Source organism: Amaranthus tricolor, chromosome 17 (assembly GCF_026212465.1).
Source record: "Amaranthus tricolor cultivar Red isolate AtriRed21 chromosome 17, ASM2621246v1, whole genome shotgun sequence".
Taxonomy (NCBI): Eukaryota; Viridiplantae; Streptophyta; class Magnoliopsida; order Caryophyllales; family Amaranthaceae; genus Amaranthus; species Amaranthus tricolor.
Genome location: NC_080063.1, coordinates 8602719 through 8621489, shown reverse-complemented (window position 1 = coordinate 8621489; position 18771 = coordinate 8602719). Strand labels below are relative to the sequence as shown.

Here is an 18771-nt window from a genome sequence, read left to right as displayed (position 1 = left end):
GCAACCTCAGGACAAGCGTCAATTGTTGTTGGTCATAGTACTAACAATGGAGGTAAAAGGGTTGTGTGTGACGGGAGAGAAGAAGGCCACGAGATTCAAGGGATGGGGCGTGAAAAACTTTCCAAACAAATCCCTTTTATATCCCCTCTTCCAGGAACCCCAACCAGTGACCGTACCCTTGGCCCAACAACACCAACACCTAATTTTTTTAGTTTGGGTCTCTTAAGTCAACGTGGCCCCAGTGCGTGGATTTTTGACTGTGGTGCCACGGATACCATGACCTTTGACCCGAAAGACTTGACCTCTTGTATTCCCACCCCCCATACTCATATTCAAACGGCAAATGGTGAATATGTTTCGGTGGATACTGCTGGATCTGTTGCTATCTCGGATACTCTTCACTCGTCTCATTGTCTCTTAATACCGAGCCTTTCCCATAAATTGCTCTCTGTTAGTCAGCTTACTAAAGAACTTGATTGTACTGTTCTCCTAACCTCTAATGAATGTATTGTGCAGGATGTTCGGATCGGGAAGATTCTTGGACATGGTACTAAAAGGGATGGTCTGTATTATGTGGCCGAGGCGCCTTCACAAGGTCATGCAATTCTGGCTCATGGATCTCCGGAACATCAGCTTCAAATGTGGCATTGACGGTTAGGGCATCCTTCTTTTGGGTATTTGGAACATGTTTTTCCCTTAAAAATGTAATTGGATCATAAAGCTTGTGTTTTGGCTAAGATCATAAACATACTTATCTGCCTAGTTATTCTCGAAGTGACAAACCTTTTATTTTGATTCATTCTAATGTTTGGGGCCCTGCGCCTACTTTTGACACTCATAGTTTTTCATATTATGTTGTGTTTGTTGATGATTATTCTTGTATGAGTCGGGTTTATTTTCTTAAACACAAGTCTGAAGTCTTTAATGTGTTTGTCACTTTCTATAATATGCTTCTTGCTCAATTTGATACCCATATTCATATGTTACGACCTAATAATGGCGGTGAATACTTTAGTCTTGACATGAAAAACTTTATCAACACCTATGGTCTTATTCACCAATCCTCTTGTACCGATATACCCCAACAGAATGGCATTGAAGAACGAAAAAAATCGAACTCTCCTTGAAATGGCCCGAGCTATGCCTTTTGAATCTCATGTCCCTGCCTCTTTTTGGCCTGAGGCTATTGTCACCGCTACCTATCTTACCAATCGCCTTCCCACTAAGGCCCTTCGGTTTCAGACCCCCCCCTGACACTCTTAGCTCGACTGTTCCCATTCCTCCCACCCACTCCTTACCCCCTCGAGCCTTTGGGTGTACTACCTATGTTCACCTACCAAAAAGGGGAAATCGCACCGAACTGGAACCACGAGCTCGAAAATGTGTCTTTGTCGGCTATGGCACCACACAGAAAGGTTGTAGGTGTTATGATCCCATCAATAGACGAATGTACACCTCTATGGATTGCGAATTCTTTGAAAACACCTATTACTACGACCACCTTAGTTCTCAGGGGGAGAATGATAGTGACGACCTAAGCTGGTTGACATATCCGGTAACTGTTGTTCCTGATCCTCCAGAGCTAGTAGGTAATACCATCGAAGTGTCCCTTCATCCTCTGCTCAGGAAAATGAACCTAGTACCACCAGTTCCTATAAGCTCCCCCCTAGAAGTACGAGAGGAGTACCTCCAAGGAGGTACAATTTAGAATATGAAGCTCAGCGATCCAGATACACAATGGATCGTATAAGCGAAGAAAATCTTTCTCAGACCGCCATTGCCTTCAATGCCTCCCTATATTCCAGTGTTATCCCCAAAAATGCTGAAGAAGCTTAGAGATGAAAAATGGAGACAAGCTATGGAGGAAGAATATGCAGCTCTGCAGAAAAACGCAACTTGGGAAAAATGTATTCTCCCAAAAGGCAAGAAAAAAGTTGGATGTGGATGGGTGTACTCCATCAAGTATCAGGCCGATGGAACTATTGACAGGTACAAAGCTCGATTGGTAGCCAAAGGTTATACTCAGACTTATAAAGTAGACTATTCTGAAACATTCTCGCCTATGGCTAAGATCGACACGATTCGGGTACTTATAGGTTAGACTATTATCAGTTTGATGTAAAAAATGCTTTCCTCCATGGTAGCATTGAGAAAGAAGTCTACATGGAGGCTCCACCTGGCTATGCTCATGAGTTTAGAGAAGGCGAAGGGTGTAAGTCAAAGAGGGCTCTCTACGGCTTGAAGCAATCGCCTAGGGCCTGGTTCGGAAGGTTTACTGCAGCTATGAAAAAGTTAGGGTACAAGCAAAGCAACTTTGATCACACATTGTTCCTAAAGAAAGACAAAGACAAGATTACCTGTCTGTAATCTATGTTGATGATATAATCATCAAAGGTAATGATGCAAAAGAAATTAAAGAGCTAAAAAGAACATTGCTTCTGGAGTTTGAGATTAAAGATCTAGGGAACCTGAAGTAATTTCTAGGGATCGAAGTTATGTGATCTGAACATGGGATATTCATACATCAAAAGAAGTACATCCTCGACCTCTTAGCTGGAACAGGAATGCTGGATTGCAAATCAGCTGACACGCCTATCATAGCTAATCATGGACTACAGATGATCGAAGGAGCAAAGTTAGCTTTCAGAGAACAATACCTAAAACTGGTCGAAAAACTCATTTATCTAGCCCATACTAGACCTGACATAGCGTATGCCTTAGGTGTGGTTAGTAGATTCATGCGTCAACCTCAAATACGTCACATGACAGCGGCAATGAGAATCATAAGGTACTTAAAAGGGACGAGCCACACTGGTATCTTTTTCGGAAAGAATGACAACCTTGACCTACTTGCTTATACTAATGCAGACTAGGCAGGAGATCGAGATGATAGAAAATCTACCTCAGGACACTTTACCTTTGTTGGCGGAAATTTAGTTACATGCAGAAGTAAGAAGCAAAAGGTGATTGCCTTGTCAAGTGCAGAAGCTAAGTTTCGAGGTATTGCTAAAGGAATTACTGAAATCTTATGGATCCGTTAATTGATGGGTGAGCTTGGTTTTCCACTACAAACAGCATGCAAACTTTATTGTGATAACAAGGCAGCTATCAACATCTCAGGCAATCCAGTACAACATGACAGAACGAAACGTGTGGAAATTGACAGGCATTTATCAAAGAGAAACTCAACAATAACATTATCAGTCTTCCTTTTGTTAGATCAAAAGATCAATTAGTCAATATCCTTACGAAGGCAGTTAAGGCTGAAGTTTTTAAGAAGACATTAGTCAATATCAATTACCAACTTGAGGGGGAGTGTAGGAAAGAACGTTAATTTAGGCATATTCAAAGGAGAACATTGTGCACATAATATATTATTCTCTGATCATTCTTTCCATTATTATCTTAAACACTTGTATAAGTATGATGTAATTATTCAATGGCAATAATATACGACTGTATTCATCAAAACCCTAAAACATCTTCTTAAATCTTTTCTTCATGGTTGTGGTTAACTAATGACCCTTGGATGGTGGTTAAAGACTTTATGACTTAGAGCCTAGAAGCTTGGGTCATAAAGGAGGAAAGGCTAACCCTAAAAGGCGTGCCTATACTCTCTAACAACTATCCTTAGTCAATCTTACATAATTATAATGTTGTGTTCGTGAGTCACCGAAATCAAATAAAATGGAGGTGACCTTCCATTAAGCTAGTCATTTGCCTTAATTGCATATTTTCTCTATGACTTCCTTATCTTGTTGATGTGTTTGCCCCAAAGACCTGGACTTAGTTAATTGTTGTTTGATTCTTGCAACCATCCAATTAAAACCAAGCAAAAATATATACAAGTCCCCTTTCATCATTTGACCTAGTGTAAAGAAAGAACGTCCATGTGGGTAAGATCCCTTGCTTATCACTGATGTTAGCCATTGTAAAGAAATTGAAGTGTTAAAAAATTTGTTTGCATAGAGAGGACCTGGAGACCTTAACAATGACCTTGGATCAAATGATTCTAATTGATAAAGATAAGGCATATGACAAAGTACCATGTAGGGTACCTAAGTAAGCTATGGAAAAAAACGGTACTACTAACCTTTCTGTGTAGTTCAATATATGAATAAGAAAATATCAAATAATGTTAAAGATGTGGATGAACATATAAAAATTTCCCAATCACGATTGATCTACATCAAGGTTAATCTTTAAGCCATTTCCAGTTTGCAGTGGTCGAAGATGTGACAAGAAGATTTATTTAAGGAGAATTCCATGTTGCATATTGTTCATTGATGACATCGTATTAGTGAGCAAAACCATGAGGTCAAAGCTAAGATAGAGATTAGAGAACAGACGTTTAGATACAAAACAGTTTAAAAGTAAATCGAAGTAAAACAGTAGGAAGGAACATATCTGAGGTGTTGTAAAGCTAGGAAACAAGAAGCTCCCTCCAAATGAGTGTTCCATTCGCCATGATTGATGCAGATATTAATCAAGATGTTAAGCATTAAATGTAGGTGGCTCAAATGGAGAGTTGCAAATAAAATATTATGCAACGGAGGTGTACCACTAAGATTAAAAGGGAAACTCTCTACTGCTTGCCATTGAACTCATACCACTACATGAACTATATAGGTACAAATTGTAGTCTTTTACTACAGATTATTGCAGGAAGATGAGGGTACCTAAGATGTATATGTTAAAACAGATAGGTGAACATACGCTATAGTATAGAATTCAAAATGAAATATCAGAAAGGTTCTAGGAGTAACACAATGACAAAATGAGGGAACAGCAAAAGTTACTGTAAAAGGAGGTTGTTGACAAAAGTATCCTAAAATTAATTTGAGAAACTATATTTAATAGTGCAAAACTTTCAAAAAAAACAAGTTTTTGTCCATAATACATTCAAAATAGACATTCTGCATATAAATTTCCATATAGGTGATTACAGCACGGCATATTGAGATACAGCTCAGATCCCAAGTAACCTGACCTGATATTCACGATTCACATCAGCATAAAATGCCTTCGGCAAAAAACAAACTAACAATAAAGTTACAACACACAATATCATACCTTTAAATTTGATTGTGGTATCACAAATTATAATTGAGCTCTTCATAAACTATTGTTCTCAAACGATGCTTTAGAACTTCTACCTAATGACAACCAGGATCTTATTAACTGTGTCAACTGTCAAAGCATGTTCATGAGGCTATCCCCTCAGAATTTGATAGAAAAAGATGAGTATTTGAGCTATTAGTTTACTGGAGGAAAATAAGTATTGGATGTGAATCCTTTGTACGCCAAAGAGAGATGTACATCATGCGAATCACAATAAAAGCAAACATAGAACTGATAAAGAAAGGTGGGTGTCAAATGCTGACTAATATACAAGGTTGAAAACTTTCCAGTTGGAAACGGAGGTAAGATACTGAGGTGGACTTGTAGCTTAATGAGGCATGTGTTTCACACTACCAGATATTCTTTCATATCTGACAAGTCATAAGCAACAAAACAAATACTCCTACAACTGCAGAAACTTGCACAAATCGGCATCTTGAAAAAGATGTGCAAAATATGACCAGAAAGCAAATCTATTAAACATTACTCGCTTTAAAATATAGATACTCAGTGGCTGCATTGACAAATTCATGTTTGATGCTGCTGAAAGAAGCAAATATCAGTCTTATGATCAGATGTTTTTTGCTAAACCTAATAACTTGAAGGAATACTTTTTTTTGAAATTAACTTGAAGGAATAATGATAGTTTAGCCTGTGCGTGCAATAATATTATAAGTGATAATCTTAAGAGGAGGTTCAAGCATTAACTTGCCTCAAAGTAAAAAGAACTAAAGAAGAGGTTCAATTATTATAGGTTAGACTCTAGGATCGTGATAGCAGTGTAATTCTCATCCTTTCCCATGCATACCTACGTATATCTACGAATATGTATTCCTAATAGAATGGCAGTTACAATCACACTCACCAATTATTAAAATAAAAAGTTATTGACGGATGTAGCTCTCAGGTGACTGGTAGCAATACACTAGACATGTTTCATAGTTTACAAAAGTAACTCGGCTAATACGCAGCACACGTAGTGAATATCATACATTTCAATCAATTACGAAATGAAAACGTAAATAAGAACATCAAAAACCTTGGCTAGATATCTCAGCTTCCTTATGCAAGAGAATGATTCTCCCTGTCCACCTTCCTGCATAGAAGCAGCAACAGATAATGGACAGCATAACAAAGCATTAAAATATAAATTTTATTGACATAGATAAGTACATAACATAGCATAACAAATTACAGATAAGAACCTCTAGTATCCGAATAGAATCCTGAACAAGAGCCTCAGCCTCCTCCACGTGTCCTTGAAGATACAGAACCTAGAAGAACTTTATGAGCCACAACATTGCATATTCAGGTTGTTAACCTAAAGAGGAAAATACTAATTGACCTAGGACAGCATCAACAAAAACAGGCCCAACAGCTTTTTACAACAGCTTTTACTATTCAAATGCACTGTAATGAGTAATACTTTATAGTTGATATCCCACCGTTCCAAGATGAAACATTGTCTCAGCATAATCGGCATGACGATGTCCTAAAATACGTCCCTTTATCTGAATCATTTTAACAACAAATAAGTATTATCAGGGTAAAAAGTAGACGAAAGCTACTCAATAAAAAGTACAAAACAACATCAACCAAAAGAAATGATATCTATTATGTTTCATTTCTGAAGCTTAGGATTAATCCCCACAGAATGATTGAAATAATGATTCGACATTGATACTTACCTTCAATGACCGCTGCTCCGGAAGACAAGCATGCAAACAAAATAACGCCAAATATCAGCCATGGATAGCAAGCATGAAGACCAAGTAAAAACAGGCATCATAAATTAATTCAACAAGCAATAAAAAAGGTGCTTGAAGAAGTAAACTCTAAAACAAGTTGGTTGACAGTTCTCTCTATCCTAATCCAAAAAAATTTTCAAACTTTCACATATAGAATATCGTAAGCAAACATAACTCAGAAAAGAAACTATAGTTTGTGCCAAGTACTGTCTCTACCTCATAACAAACTCGAGCTTCTTCAAATTTCCGCTGCCCTATATAGAATTGACCAAGGTTGTGGAAAGCAGCCCCAACACTGAGATTTAAGAGTAAAACATAGCTGTGCCTATAAGCACAAAATCATAAAAAGTGGACAACAATAGTCTAATTAAAGGAAAACAAGTTGAAAGATCAGGAAGGGCCGAAACAACTAATAGTATTCCAAAGTGGAACGGACTAGCACACTCAAAGATACAACGCAACAACATTCCATTACCCCATGTCATTAAGATACGACACAAAATGAATAAAAAAAATGCAAGCAGTTGGCACAACTAGTACCAATGAACATGTCTTTGCAGTTCATCATTTCCTTTGCAAGAAAAATGAAAGGAAAACAGCCAAAAGAAAATGCTCACTCTAAAAACAAAAGGTAAATTGCACAAAGAATATCTCAGTACAACCACTTTTATACATGATGCCAATGGCTTTTAACAATACCACCTCAATAGCTTCTTTTTACGCTAAAAAAGGTCACGTGAAAGTAAGGGTCTTTTAATGAGACAACACTATGATAAAGAGAAATCTCATGGAATGTCATGTAGGAATTTAGAGATGCTATTAGCGGAATTTCAAGCAACGATTGTTTAACATCTAAATCCCAAAAAAAACAAGTATAATCATATATGAATCAAATGATGTAAATAAACCACAACCTTTGATGTGTAACTTGATCGGCAATGTAGGTTACAATTACTGCAAAGTAATATCAAACACCAAGAGGAGATGAGTACCAAAATATATTTGTTCCCAAAGTGGTTGCAAATTTGCAACTACAAATAATTAAGCGACCATAATGTAGTAGCTAAAAATGACATTACATTAAATATATAAATTTTGAAATTTGCAACCGCCTTAATAATTTCAGTGTGCAATTGCAACCTTTTTAGTTCCAAAAAAAACTTTGATCACTATAAATTCTCATAATTTTTTCCTAAATAATTGAAAAGAAAATTTAAATTAGTTGGGTCCAACTTTATGCCCTCCAACTTCCCTAAATTGAACTTAAATTAGTGCAAATGTAGCTATACTTTCAAACTAATTTTCATCCATTTGGCTCTTTAACCAGTAATGTGTTATTTTTTTCTTTTTAATTCAGAAAATTAAGTATAATTAAAAATTAATTCTTATTAGGTCTACGCCCACCATTTCTCTTCTCGAGGGTCTTCAACCCAAAACCAATACTTTCTTATATCCCTCTCTTAAAGCCCTAGCCCACCATAACCAAATACACCTCTTCTCTTCCTTTTGTTCTCTCGTCCCAAGTTCCATCAATGACATCTATTGCTCTCTGCTCACCTTCCTTCTCGTCAAAAATCCTCAAGAAAACCCTATTTTATCCACTTTCTTCTCTAATGACACAAAAAAAAATTCCCATAAAGTCTATTCATTCGCATTTCACCTCCATGATGAAAACAATAGGGTCAATTCCACATAAAGCTTGCGTTACATGGACACTAATCCGAGTGTCCAACATGTATCTGAGAGTCCAACTCGGCAACGCCTCTCATTGAAAACAAAACCCACCAACCATAGTGTAGGCAAGATATTGAATTTATCCAATCAAAACCAAAATGAAAAATTATTCAAAATGTCACCAATAGAAGTCTTTAATAATATCCCAAATCTTATGCCCTAATTATGCCTTAATTCCATAAATCTTTACCCCAAAATCTCATAATCAATAATTTCATTCCTAAATTATACAAAATTTGACCCTATAAATTGAGCCCTATTCTAAGTTGTAACCCTAGCCTCACAACTCATTATTTCTCTAAAAAATGGTAAAAAGTCAAAACCCTAATTTTATTTTATGTCAAGAAAAAATCTAACTCTAATCTCATTCTCTAGCAAAGAAGATACAAAGTAAGAAAAAGAATGAAAACCTACCTTAAATTCATGGTAGACGAAATTTATCTTCTCTTCTTCCTTTTATTCCTTCTTTTTTCTTTTCTTCTTCGTTCTGAATAACAATTTTTTTTAATTTATCTCTCCTCCTTTCTTTTTGAAATTATTTTACGTTTTAAAAACTATTTTTTCTTCTTTTATGTTTTCTTATTCTTTTCAAAATAATAATTTGCGAATAACAGCCTTAAAATTTAGGACTTGCGAATTACAGCCTTAATTTTTATTTTTGCAAATTACAGCCACCAAAGTATCAAAATCTACAACATTCAGGCCAAATCATAGTATTCCTACCACATAACCTAAAATTGCGACAACTAAAATGGTCGGAATTATGTGATTTGGCTTGGACTTTGATACTTTGGTGGTTGTGATTCGCAACAAATAAACATTGAGGTTGTAATTCACAAAAGTCCTAAACTTTAAGATTGTAATTTGCAAATTGTTCTTATTTTTTATTCTTACTACCTTTTGTTTAATGATTAAAATAGTAATGATTTTAGAAACAAAAATGAAAATTTTATTTTTAATTTTTATAATATATCTTTTTATCAAATTGTTGGGTTAAGTAAATTTATTTTTTTAAGGGGGGTATTACAATTAAAATATCTAATCTTTTGCCCTAAATTGTAGACGGATATTATAGAGGAGCCTTAGAAAACGCGTTCTACGAGTTTTCATAGCCCTTAATCTTTTTTTCGCTACTCAAAATCATTTCGATGCCCATCATACTCTAACTCGTTAACCAAAATAATTTAAATTATATATTTTATATTTAATGATAATTGATGACATTACTATGATTAACATTGTTATATTTTTTATATATGATTTTAATTATAAGGAGTAAATTGTATCATCCTTTTGGTTATAAAGTTTCATAACCATTATTTCTTTGGTTGTTATAAAATAGTACATTTATCGTTTACCTAAAGAAAAAAATTTACGAGGAAAATGCAGCTCGTAAGAGTGTTGAACAGGTTACCTTGTTGGATGTTTAGCTACCAATGGGTCATATTCTTTTCTTATACTATGATATAAGTTCTCGTTTTCCTTCTATTTGTTGTGAACCAAGTAGAAGGGGTGTGCGGTACACTAGGAACTTTTGTGAATGGCCATTAGTATTTAAGGTGACGAGCTTTGTTGAAGTAGGCGGTTAACAAGGATTAGTCTCGGCACACTAGCGTTCGTGTTTCTCTCTAAATTAATTATCTTATTTATGTGACTGGTAAATTTAAAAGATGATAATTTATTATTTTGTTATATTTTTGAATATTGTTTGAACCAATTTATTTTAAATAAAATAAAATTATTTTACTATTATTATTTAATCGAATGGAGTGGTATTACTCAGCTTTTGCTAATTTTTGTGTACCTTGTTCCTCTTGTTCTTTCCACCTTATTTTGCAGGTTATTCTAGGGGAATCTCAGGTGAGGATGTTTAGAATTAACGCCTAGAATAATTTAGTTTCTTTAAATTATGCCACTGATAGACTTTTTGTCTGAGTTGTGACTATAAATATTGATTATATTTTGTCATCCTTAGCGGTTGTTAGCACTCTCTAAATTAAATAATGCTTAAAATACAAAAAATATATATATTTGAGTTGTTCAAAGGTTTAAATTGGAGGGTGTTACACATAGACACTGCATTGACAAAGTTGAAAAGGTCTACAAAAAAACGAATTGGTCGTCGTAAGATGCAAAATATCTCATGCTTTCGACTAATATTTGGCATTATGAATGCCACATAACTTACATGATGTTACCGCATCACCATATCATTACACCAATTGCAAACCATTAGCACATTTTTACACTGCCACATCCCTCATCACCTAATCAGGATAAGCCTCCCCACCACCACTTAGCCCCACTTAAAAGTCCTTAACTTCCAAACATAAACATAAGTTTTTTTCTTTCTAAATCTCAAACCCCCTATCTCTTATACACATGAAGAGACACACAAACATCATATTGTAAGTACCATTAAATCTACCTTCTACCCACAAAACCATATCTATATTTGATGTCACCTCTCAAAACCACAGGTAAACAAACACCCTATAATTTAGAGAATCTCCGAATTAGAAGATCTGATAAAGCATGGAGTCCACATCGAAGCATAATGTGCTTGCTAGATAGAGAGGATAATGATAATCTCTTTTTGCATGTGTTTAACGAGAGACCTATGGGGCATACTTTTTCAGGTAAGCGGAGATCATTGGGTAGCTCCGGGGAGGATTAAGGATTTTCTCTTCAAGGGCTTTGAAAATAAGAGGGAGCTCAAAAACTTATAGAGATGTTGCCGCTACGTAATTCTTTGGTCTGCTTGGTTGGAGAGGAATTGAAGAATTTTTAACGAACGGTTCTTATCATTGGAAATCATTAGGAGAAACCTATATTCTTACCGTCACTATGGGAAAAAAGAAATGGTTTTTTAGAATGATCTTTGTAGGAGTAATAAGAGGATTGTAATGTAGATTATTAGCTAATCACGTTTGGGATTTCTCATCCCTAACCTGAACTTTTGACAATTTCCCATTAATTTAATTTTCGTTATCAAAAAAAAACAAACAAACATCCTATAAGCCCTTAAAAGGAGGAAAAGGAAAAGAACATAAAGAAATTAGCAATATAATATTTAAGTGCCTTTGATGATTCAACAATCCAATTAAGGTCAATCTAGAGAGAGAAATATAATGCTATTAGCATACATTTCATCTTGAGCAAGTCCAATAAAATGAAAACAGAAAGAAATTTTTTCAAAAGGAGACAGATACAATACTATTGTCCAATAAAATAAAGAAATTAGCAATATAGTATTTAAGTTCCTTTGATGATTCAACAATCCAGTTAACGTCAATCTAGAAAGAATAATAATGCTATTAGCATACATTTTATCTTGATCAAGTCCAATAAATGAAAACAGAAAGAAATGTTTTCAAAAGGAGACAGATACAGAATTACAGATACAATAAAACTGTCCGTGGAAAACAACATTGCAAAACATGATGATGGAACAAATATATATTGAAGTCACACACATTTAGCATGCATTTCATCTTCAGCAAGTCCAATAAAATGAATTTACAATAGAAAGATAATTTTCAAACAGAAGATACATTCATACAATATAAGTGTCCATGGAAAGAAACACTACAAATCATGTCAACACTACAAATCATGAAGTCTAATACTAGAAGTGAAGCAAAGACACGTTACCCAATTAAAAAGGAGAATATCATAAAACGTACCGTACATCGTCTGGACCATACGCTTCCTCAAGTATACTAATTCCATCTAGATATAAGGGCTCTGCCTTATCATATAATTTCTGGACTCTGTAAAACTCTGCCTGAATAACAGGTACAATTAAATCAGGAACTTGATACAATGGCATCATTTTTAACATACCAAATACTTTTTTACAAAATGATTTTAACAAAAATATTACTTCCTCAAGGCAGTCTACGAAATATAGTAAATATGACCTCCAGCAGAGGCTTACAATATGTAAACTAAAATGATTAAGCTTTGACCCCATCTAAACTAAGAAAGCATGATATTGGGGCCATCCCCTTATGTACAAAAGGAGGACTAAGAATAAACAAACACATGCCCTCAAGTTTATTCGCAAAATCAAGTAAAATGTGTCACTCAAAGGCCAAAGCCTATAACTTGATTCAGCTATGAAAAAAGCCTCGGGAAACATAACTTCAAAGTTGAGACCTAGACTAGGTGAGGCTATACCATATGCCCCACCAACTTGAAACCTTTACTTCGTTGAGAAATTATCAAGTGAAATGAGGAACTGAAATAGGAAATCTCAAATGTTCAAAACAACCTAAATAGGACCAAAGTAAGCATTTTAGCTAAAACACATGTTTCAAGTGAGCCCCAAACACTTTAGAGTTCTTTAACAGGAAAATTTGAAGTTACTCTTTATTAGATGAGAAATTTTATAAAGGGGAAGAGAAGCCAGGCAATTGAGAAAAGAAATAATTCTTTCATACATACTTTAGATACTGTCCAAGACCCATTACATACTCAAAATCACCAAAAGCATTTTAAGAAATAACTAAAAAGTTTAGATACTAGCCTAAACCTAGTCTTTTAAAAAATACATCATTTGAAACCCATTAAATAAGAATGACACCAAAATTCAAAGCTAACTGTAGTTACAAAGGAAATCAACTCACCAGATTGTTGCATGCAGACGCAACATGTGGATCCCGCTCACCAAAACCTTTTTTTGCTTCTACTAAAGCAGATGAGAAGAAATTCTCAGCTTCAACCAATTTTCCCTAGCAAAATATATATTGTGGATGTATCAGTTGAAATATATACTTGTAAGCAGCCAACTAGCCTAGTACAAAGAGCCTATAGATTAATAGGACAATTTGATGTATATTGATTTGATAGGTATGCAGTGTGCTTACTTGCACAAAAAATTCTCGTCCATTATCAGTGAATATTCGCCACTTAATAGTATGTTCATTTGAAATAACAGAACCATCCTCAACTCGTTGTACACCAGCATCAGCAGATCCTCCAGCAACAATTTCAGAGGCAGTTTCATTTGAAATTTTTTCAGCAAATACAAGAGAACTACTCCCTCCAAGTAGCAGTACTACAGAAGTATAATAGTTGAACAGTTATATGTAGGATAAAAATACAGTCTTATGTAACAGTATAGGGGTATTCTAGGAAATGTAGCATCAATCTGTCAGACGAGAGATCATAAAAGTAAACATTAGTAGACAGTTGCATGGGAAAAAAGGTCAGGGAAGGATTTTAATTTAATGTACTTTTTAGATTATGATTTTAAAAATGTTAACCTTTTGAATAATTGAATTATAGTTGTTAGCCTAACTGTATAATAAAATGAGCAATTGCAAATGATTTTAAAAACATTATAAACAATTACTATTATATTAATTTGCTAATCAACTACAAAGCTTGAATTAATTGGAGTAATAAATAAGATATATTATTTTATTTTGAATATTGAATTCAGTTCACAAAATAACACCAATACAGGCTACAAGACAAACATTTCGATTAATTAAAAAAATAGTTATTGGGTTAGGTCGCTCCATCTATCCATCAATAGTTAAAGAATCATGAGAGGCATTTATTTGAGACTACAAAAACTCTACGCGACCCATATACCTTCCTTTTGAAAATCCAAGTCCCAACCCTTGTAATGAGACTCAAAATCCATGCCTCTTATTATTTTGTTCTTACCTTCTTTCTTCGAAAACCCTTCTAAAATACCAAAATATTCGAAACCAGAAACCTCATCTAACCATCATCGATTTTTCACTTGTTCCTTAAGAAAGGATTCTAAGGCTAGGAAGTTGGAGATCCAACCATGATTTATGCTTCTTCACCTCACATGCTAACTCAGTCATCCCATAGCTAGATTCAAACTTGTAAGTAAATAAAAAAAATTGTTGTTCAATTGGTGTTTTTCTCCTACAATTTCTCTACTGTGTACTCAAATCAAAATTCTCGCTCAATAATCAAGTCTCGTCCTATAATGCACAATATTGCCCTATTTCCGTATGGCTTCCATATTGTAAAGGTTTTTGAGTTTACCAAGACCAAAATATAGGTTGAGACAACGGTAAAACAATTCGCATTAACAACACAAGTTGTTTAGCGACAATAGCCGCAATCGTGACCAATACCCTTTATTGACCAGTTGCAGTTTAATAAGATTAATAAGCTTGAACTCGGTCAAAATATCATTTGTCCAAACATAACGTCAAAAAACTAAAATGAATGTTTTGGGTAAACTAGGTCAAGTTTTGCACCATGCATCAAATCATTGGTAATCTTTAAAATAAAAAATGGGCACAACTTTTGAGATGGAGTATATTGTTAATGTCACAAGTCATGTGACACGCCACATCCGCAACAACACAACAATGCAAAAGTCTTCACCCAACAATATAGGGTTCACAAATGAGTATGCAATTGTAGGATGAGACATTTCAGACAGTCGAAGTGTTGAAATTGTCACTATTACTCATAAAATATTCATTGTGGCTAGGGAGATCAACATAAACTTAACAACAAGTAACACCATAAGTTACATTTACATCAATAAGTTACACCAACATAATTAAAGATATAAACTCATCACTCATCAATAAGTTACACCAACTCCTGATCTTTTGCTTGAGGTAGTCATGCTTAAGCTTATAAAGTGCTTGACAAGACAAACTCAAGCTAATTAGAACTTGGCTTGAACACATCATAAGTTACATTTACATCCATGTAATATTTGGTCATAAAAATGAAAACTACACTACAAACAACGAATTTTGTTTTTAAGATGGACTTCATTTTATAATCAACCAACAACTATAACAAAAAGAGATAAAAAAAATCTTGATTAAGACACTAATTGTTCAAATTTATCTAATCATTTGAGCTAAGCTAAACATGTCATTACAAATTTACAACATTTCATTATCTTAATGACATTTAGTAGACCCCATCTTGGGAGTGTTTGGATGGTTAGATGTACGTAATCTTACCCTTACTAGTGACAACAAAGCAAAGTTCAAGTATTTACACAACTCAACTAGTAAGTTTACCTAGTTGCAATTTCAAATCACCTTAGTTGCACCATAGTTTAAGAAAATTTGTACGGGCGCAATCATACTCCCTCCATCCCTAGTCCCCCAAAATAATTCAAACATTTGAATTTGCAAAAATTTTTAAATGATAAGTTGTGTGGTTATCAATAGTTATCTTATCACGAAATTAGATAATGGGCATTTTTTATAGGTTATATTCATGTGGGCCAAATAATGAGAGAAAGAGTAGGAGGGTTGGTAAATGAATGGGTGGTGAGTTTAAGATAATTGAAGGAATTTAGTAGGTCCATGCGTAAAATACAATAGTTAGAACTAATTTGGGATAGAGGGAAAAAAAAGTGTTCTAACTAATTTAGGACGGAGGGAGTATGTACAAGTTAGTTGAGAAAAAATCCATGAAACTTTCAAAATTAGGACACCTGCTTGTCCATGTAGCAACATCTTGAAGAAGCATCCATATTGTCGCTTCGAACGTCCAAAGTCTTTTTGAGAATAATCAATCATTTTACCTGAAAATGAAGACATGAGCATGGAAAAGAGTGAAAAATAGATATCTTGTTTTTCCCAGCCATAAATCATTTCATTTCTCCAATGTTATTGTTTATTAGTAATAAGTATTTAGGATAAGTTTTAGTGTTGCACATACTTAAAAGGTAAACAAATTCTATATCTTCCATGTAAGCAGTTTCAATATGCTAAATTAATCAAAGATTTATACTTCCTCTTCATTTTTCTTTTCAATGTGCAACATCTTCCCTTAAGGGGAAAAATTTGCATAAATGCACTTTAATACACCATTTGTGGTATAATGTCGTTTAAATGCATAGTGGACAAGTTTAACGCTTCACCACTTGTTCACAACACATCTACCCACATGAGAACTAAACATAATTTCCCTTATACTCACATGAGCAACTTGTTGCACTCACATTCTTTCACCATTTCTATGCATGATTAATCAAAATGACGCACTTACTAAAAAAGACAAAGATATTTAATAATCAGCACCAATGAACAAATAATTCTTCGTCTATTCTCCCTCTATTCCACTTCATAAGGTCACATAGAATATAGATCACTTTTTACTAGAAACGACATAGATGATGCATCAAGGTGCATGTGAGCATAGAAAACAGTTATAAATGGTTAGTCTTTAGGAAATCCTTGTAAGAGTGATTGAAGTTGCTCATTTTCCTTTATTTAAAGGTTTTTCTTTTCCTGGAAATGGATTAGATCCATATTATTGACTTGTTTCCATAATTTTAGTTTACAAACATTAATACTCCCTTTATCCTCGTGAGTTTGCCTTTAGTAGCGACATGATGGGGGGAAACGTGAGTATCAGTGAAATAGCAGTCAAGTATAATTGAAACAAAATTACTTTCTTGATTATTAAAAGGATAAGGCTATGTACACCCAAACTTTAATGGAATTAGAAAAACATGATGTTTAAATGTATATGGGTTCTTTATAGCATGGCCCACCCTCAAAATCAGTGAAAACGTATTCTATTGGATATGTGACCCACAAGTTATGTTAACACTACATTTAAGTCGCAATACTCATTAGTCTCATGTCAACATAATATACCTAGTGAAAGCGTTTCGTGATGTTGGTTTGGGAATTCTCAACCGCCCATCATGAACTCTTTGGCCTCTAATTCAAGTTTAATTCAAATTATAAACAAGGAGAGCATGCTGATTATCCCCAATTTGAGAGAAAAGGGGTAAGACTAAAGAGTTTACATCAATTGTAAGTAGTAAGGAGAGATAGAGAGTTATCACATAAGCTTAGGGGCATGTTCGGGGTAGCATTTAATTAGTCGTTAGTAATTTAATGAGGCTAAAATGCGAACTTCTAAATATGTCACAGTTTGATAGATAAGTAGCAATTTTAGTAATGTTAAGTAGTGTAAGCAGTTGTTTTCAGAATGTTACAACTTATACTGTTTCAAAATCAAGAGTAATGGTTTAACATTTTCTCTAAATATTACACAAGTTATATTTAAACAGTTCTCACAGCAAGAATTGTACTATAGCTACTTGGACCTATAACAACTATCCACATAGCTAATTTTCAACGAACAGGCCTAAGGTTGCTAACAACAATACAAGTTTAACAATGTTCAATTTCATTCAAAAATGTTCGCAGTTGCACCTCAATTCTGATTAATTAAAAAAACTAGCTTGATAATGTAATACAATAGGTAGCATTAAAAAAAGAATGGAAGAATTAAAAGCATAAAATTGAAATGAAGTTCTCACTTGCAAGACAAAGGTATGATGATGAATATGAAGCAATGCTCAATGCTCTGCGAGAAGACGACGAAACTTTAGAAGCCGGCCAAAGCCTTTTGATCAAAAATCGACCTAACATCTTCTCCGATTCGGGATTCGGCAGTGATAGAGGAAAGGGCTATACTTTTTAGATGATTATTCGCCTGCACAGGGTTTAGACGAGGGTTTTTCTTTTCGCCAATTGAAAGAATGAAGGCTTTAAGAGCATCACCATTAACCGCGAAACCCAAAAGTATTTGGGAAGGTACTCCGTACAGATTTAGCCTATTTTCATTTTAACAATCTATAAAAACTACTATTGATATACGAGTCTATTCCCATTATATTGCTCAAAAAAAATAATTCCCACTTTGCATTATGCGGGAAACTATTTTCCACATTACCGTCCACGTCAGAAATTTTTTTTTTTTTTTTTCAGACAAAACCGCCACTTGAGATGGCGGTTTGCCTTAAGCACTAAACCGCCACATGAAGTAGCGGTTTGCTTATTAATTTTTTTTTTAAAAAAAAAATTAAAATGACATGCTGTTTTGTACTGCTATAAAACCGCCACTTGAAGTGGCGGTTTGCTTACTTTTTTTTTTTTTTTAAAAAAAAATTTAATAATGTTTTGTACTACTACAAAACCGCCACTTGAAGTGGCGGTTATATTACTTTTTATTTTAAAAAAAAAATATTGTTTTGTACTACTACAAAACCGCCACTTCAAGTGGCGGTTTACTATTTTTTTTAAAAAAAAAAAATTAAAATCCACAAAACGCCATTTCAAGTAGCGGTTTAGTTCAGATCTCTTAACAAAACCGCCATTTCAGGTAACGGTTTTATTAA

General features: G+C 34.4%; 1 protein-coding gene across 3 annotated transcripts in view; it reads right to left on the bottom strand.

Moving 5' to 3' along the window:
• LOC130804876 (uncharacterized) overlaps positions 1-18209 on the bottom strand; it is a 33349-nt gene extending 15140 nt beyond the window's left edge. For 2 of the 3 annotated variants that reach the window (XR_009040067.1, XM_057669507.1), the window contains exons 1-10: positions 17911-18209; positions 16066-16155; positions 13475-13665; positions 13235-13339; positions 12290-12390; positions 7086-7194; positions 6810-6821; positions 6567-6632; positions 6327-6395; positions 6161-6217 (exon numbers count right to left, since the gene is read on the bottom strand). Coding sequence is in view for 2 of the 3 variants with exons in the window: in XM_057669507.1 (XP_057525490.1) it covers positions 6161-6217; positions 6327-6395; positions 6567-6632; positions 6810-6821; positions 7086-7194; positions 12290-12390; positions 13235-13339; positions 13475-13665; positions 16066-16155; positions 17911-18022 (912 nt within the window). In the remaining variant the exon portion in view is untranslated. The remainder of the gene's footprint in view (positions 1-6160; positions 6218-6326; positions 6396-6566; positions 6633-6809; positions 6822-7085; positions 7195-12289; positions 12391-13234; positions 13340-13474; positions 13666-16065; positions 16156-17910) is intronic. The other variant, XM_057669508.1, reaches the window with a different exon arrangement.
• Between the last annotated feature and the right edge of the window lie 562 nt (positions 18210-18771).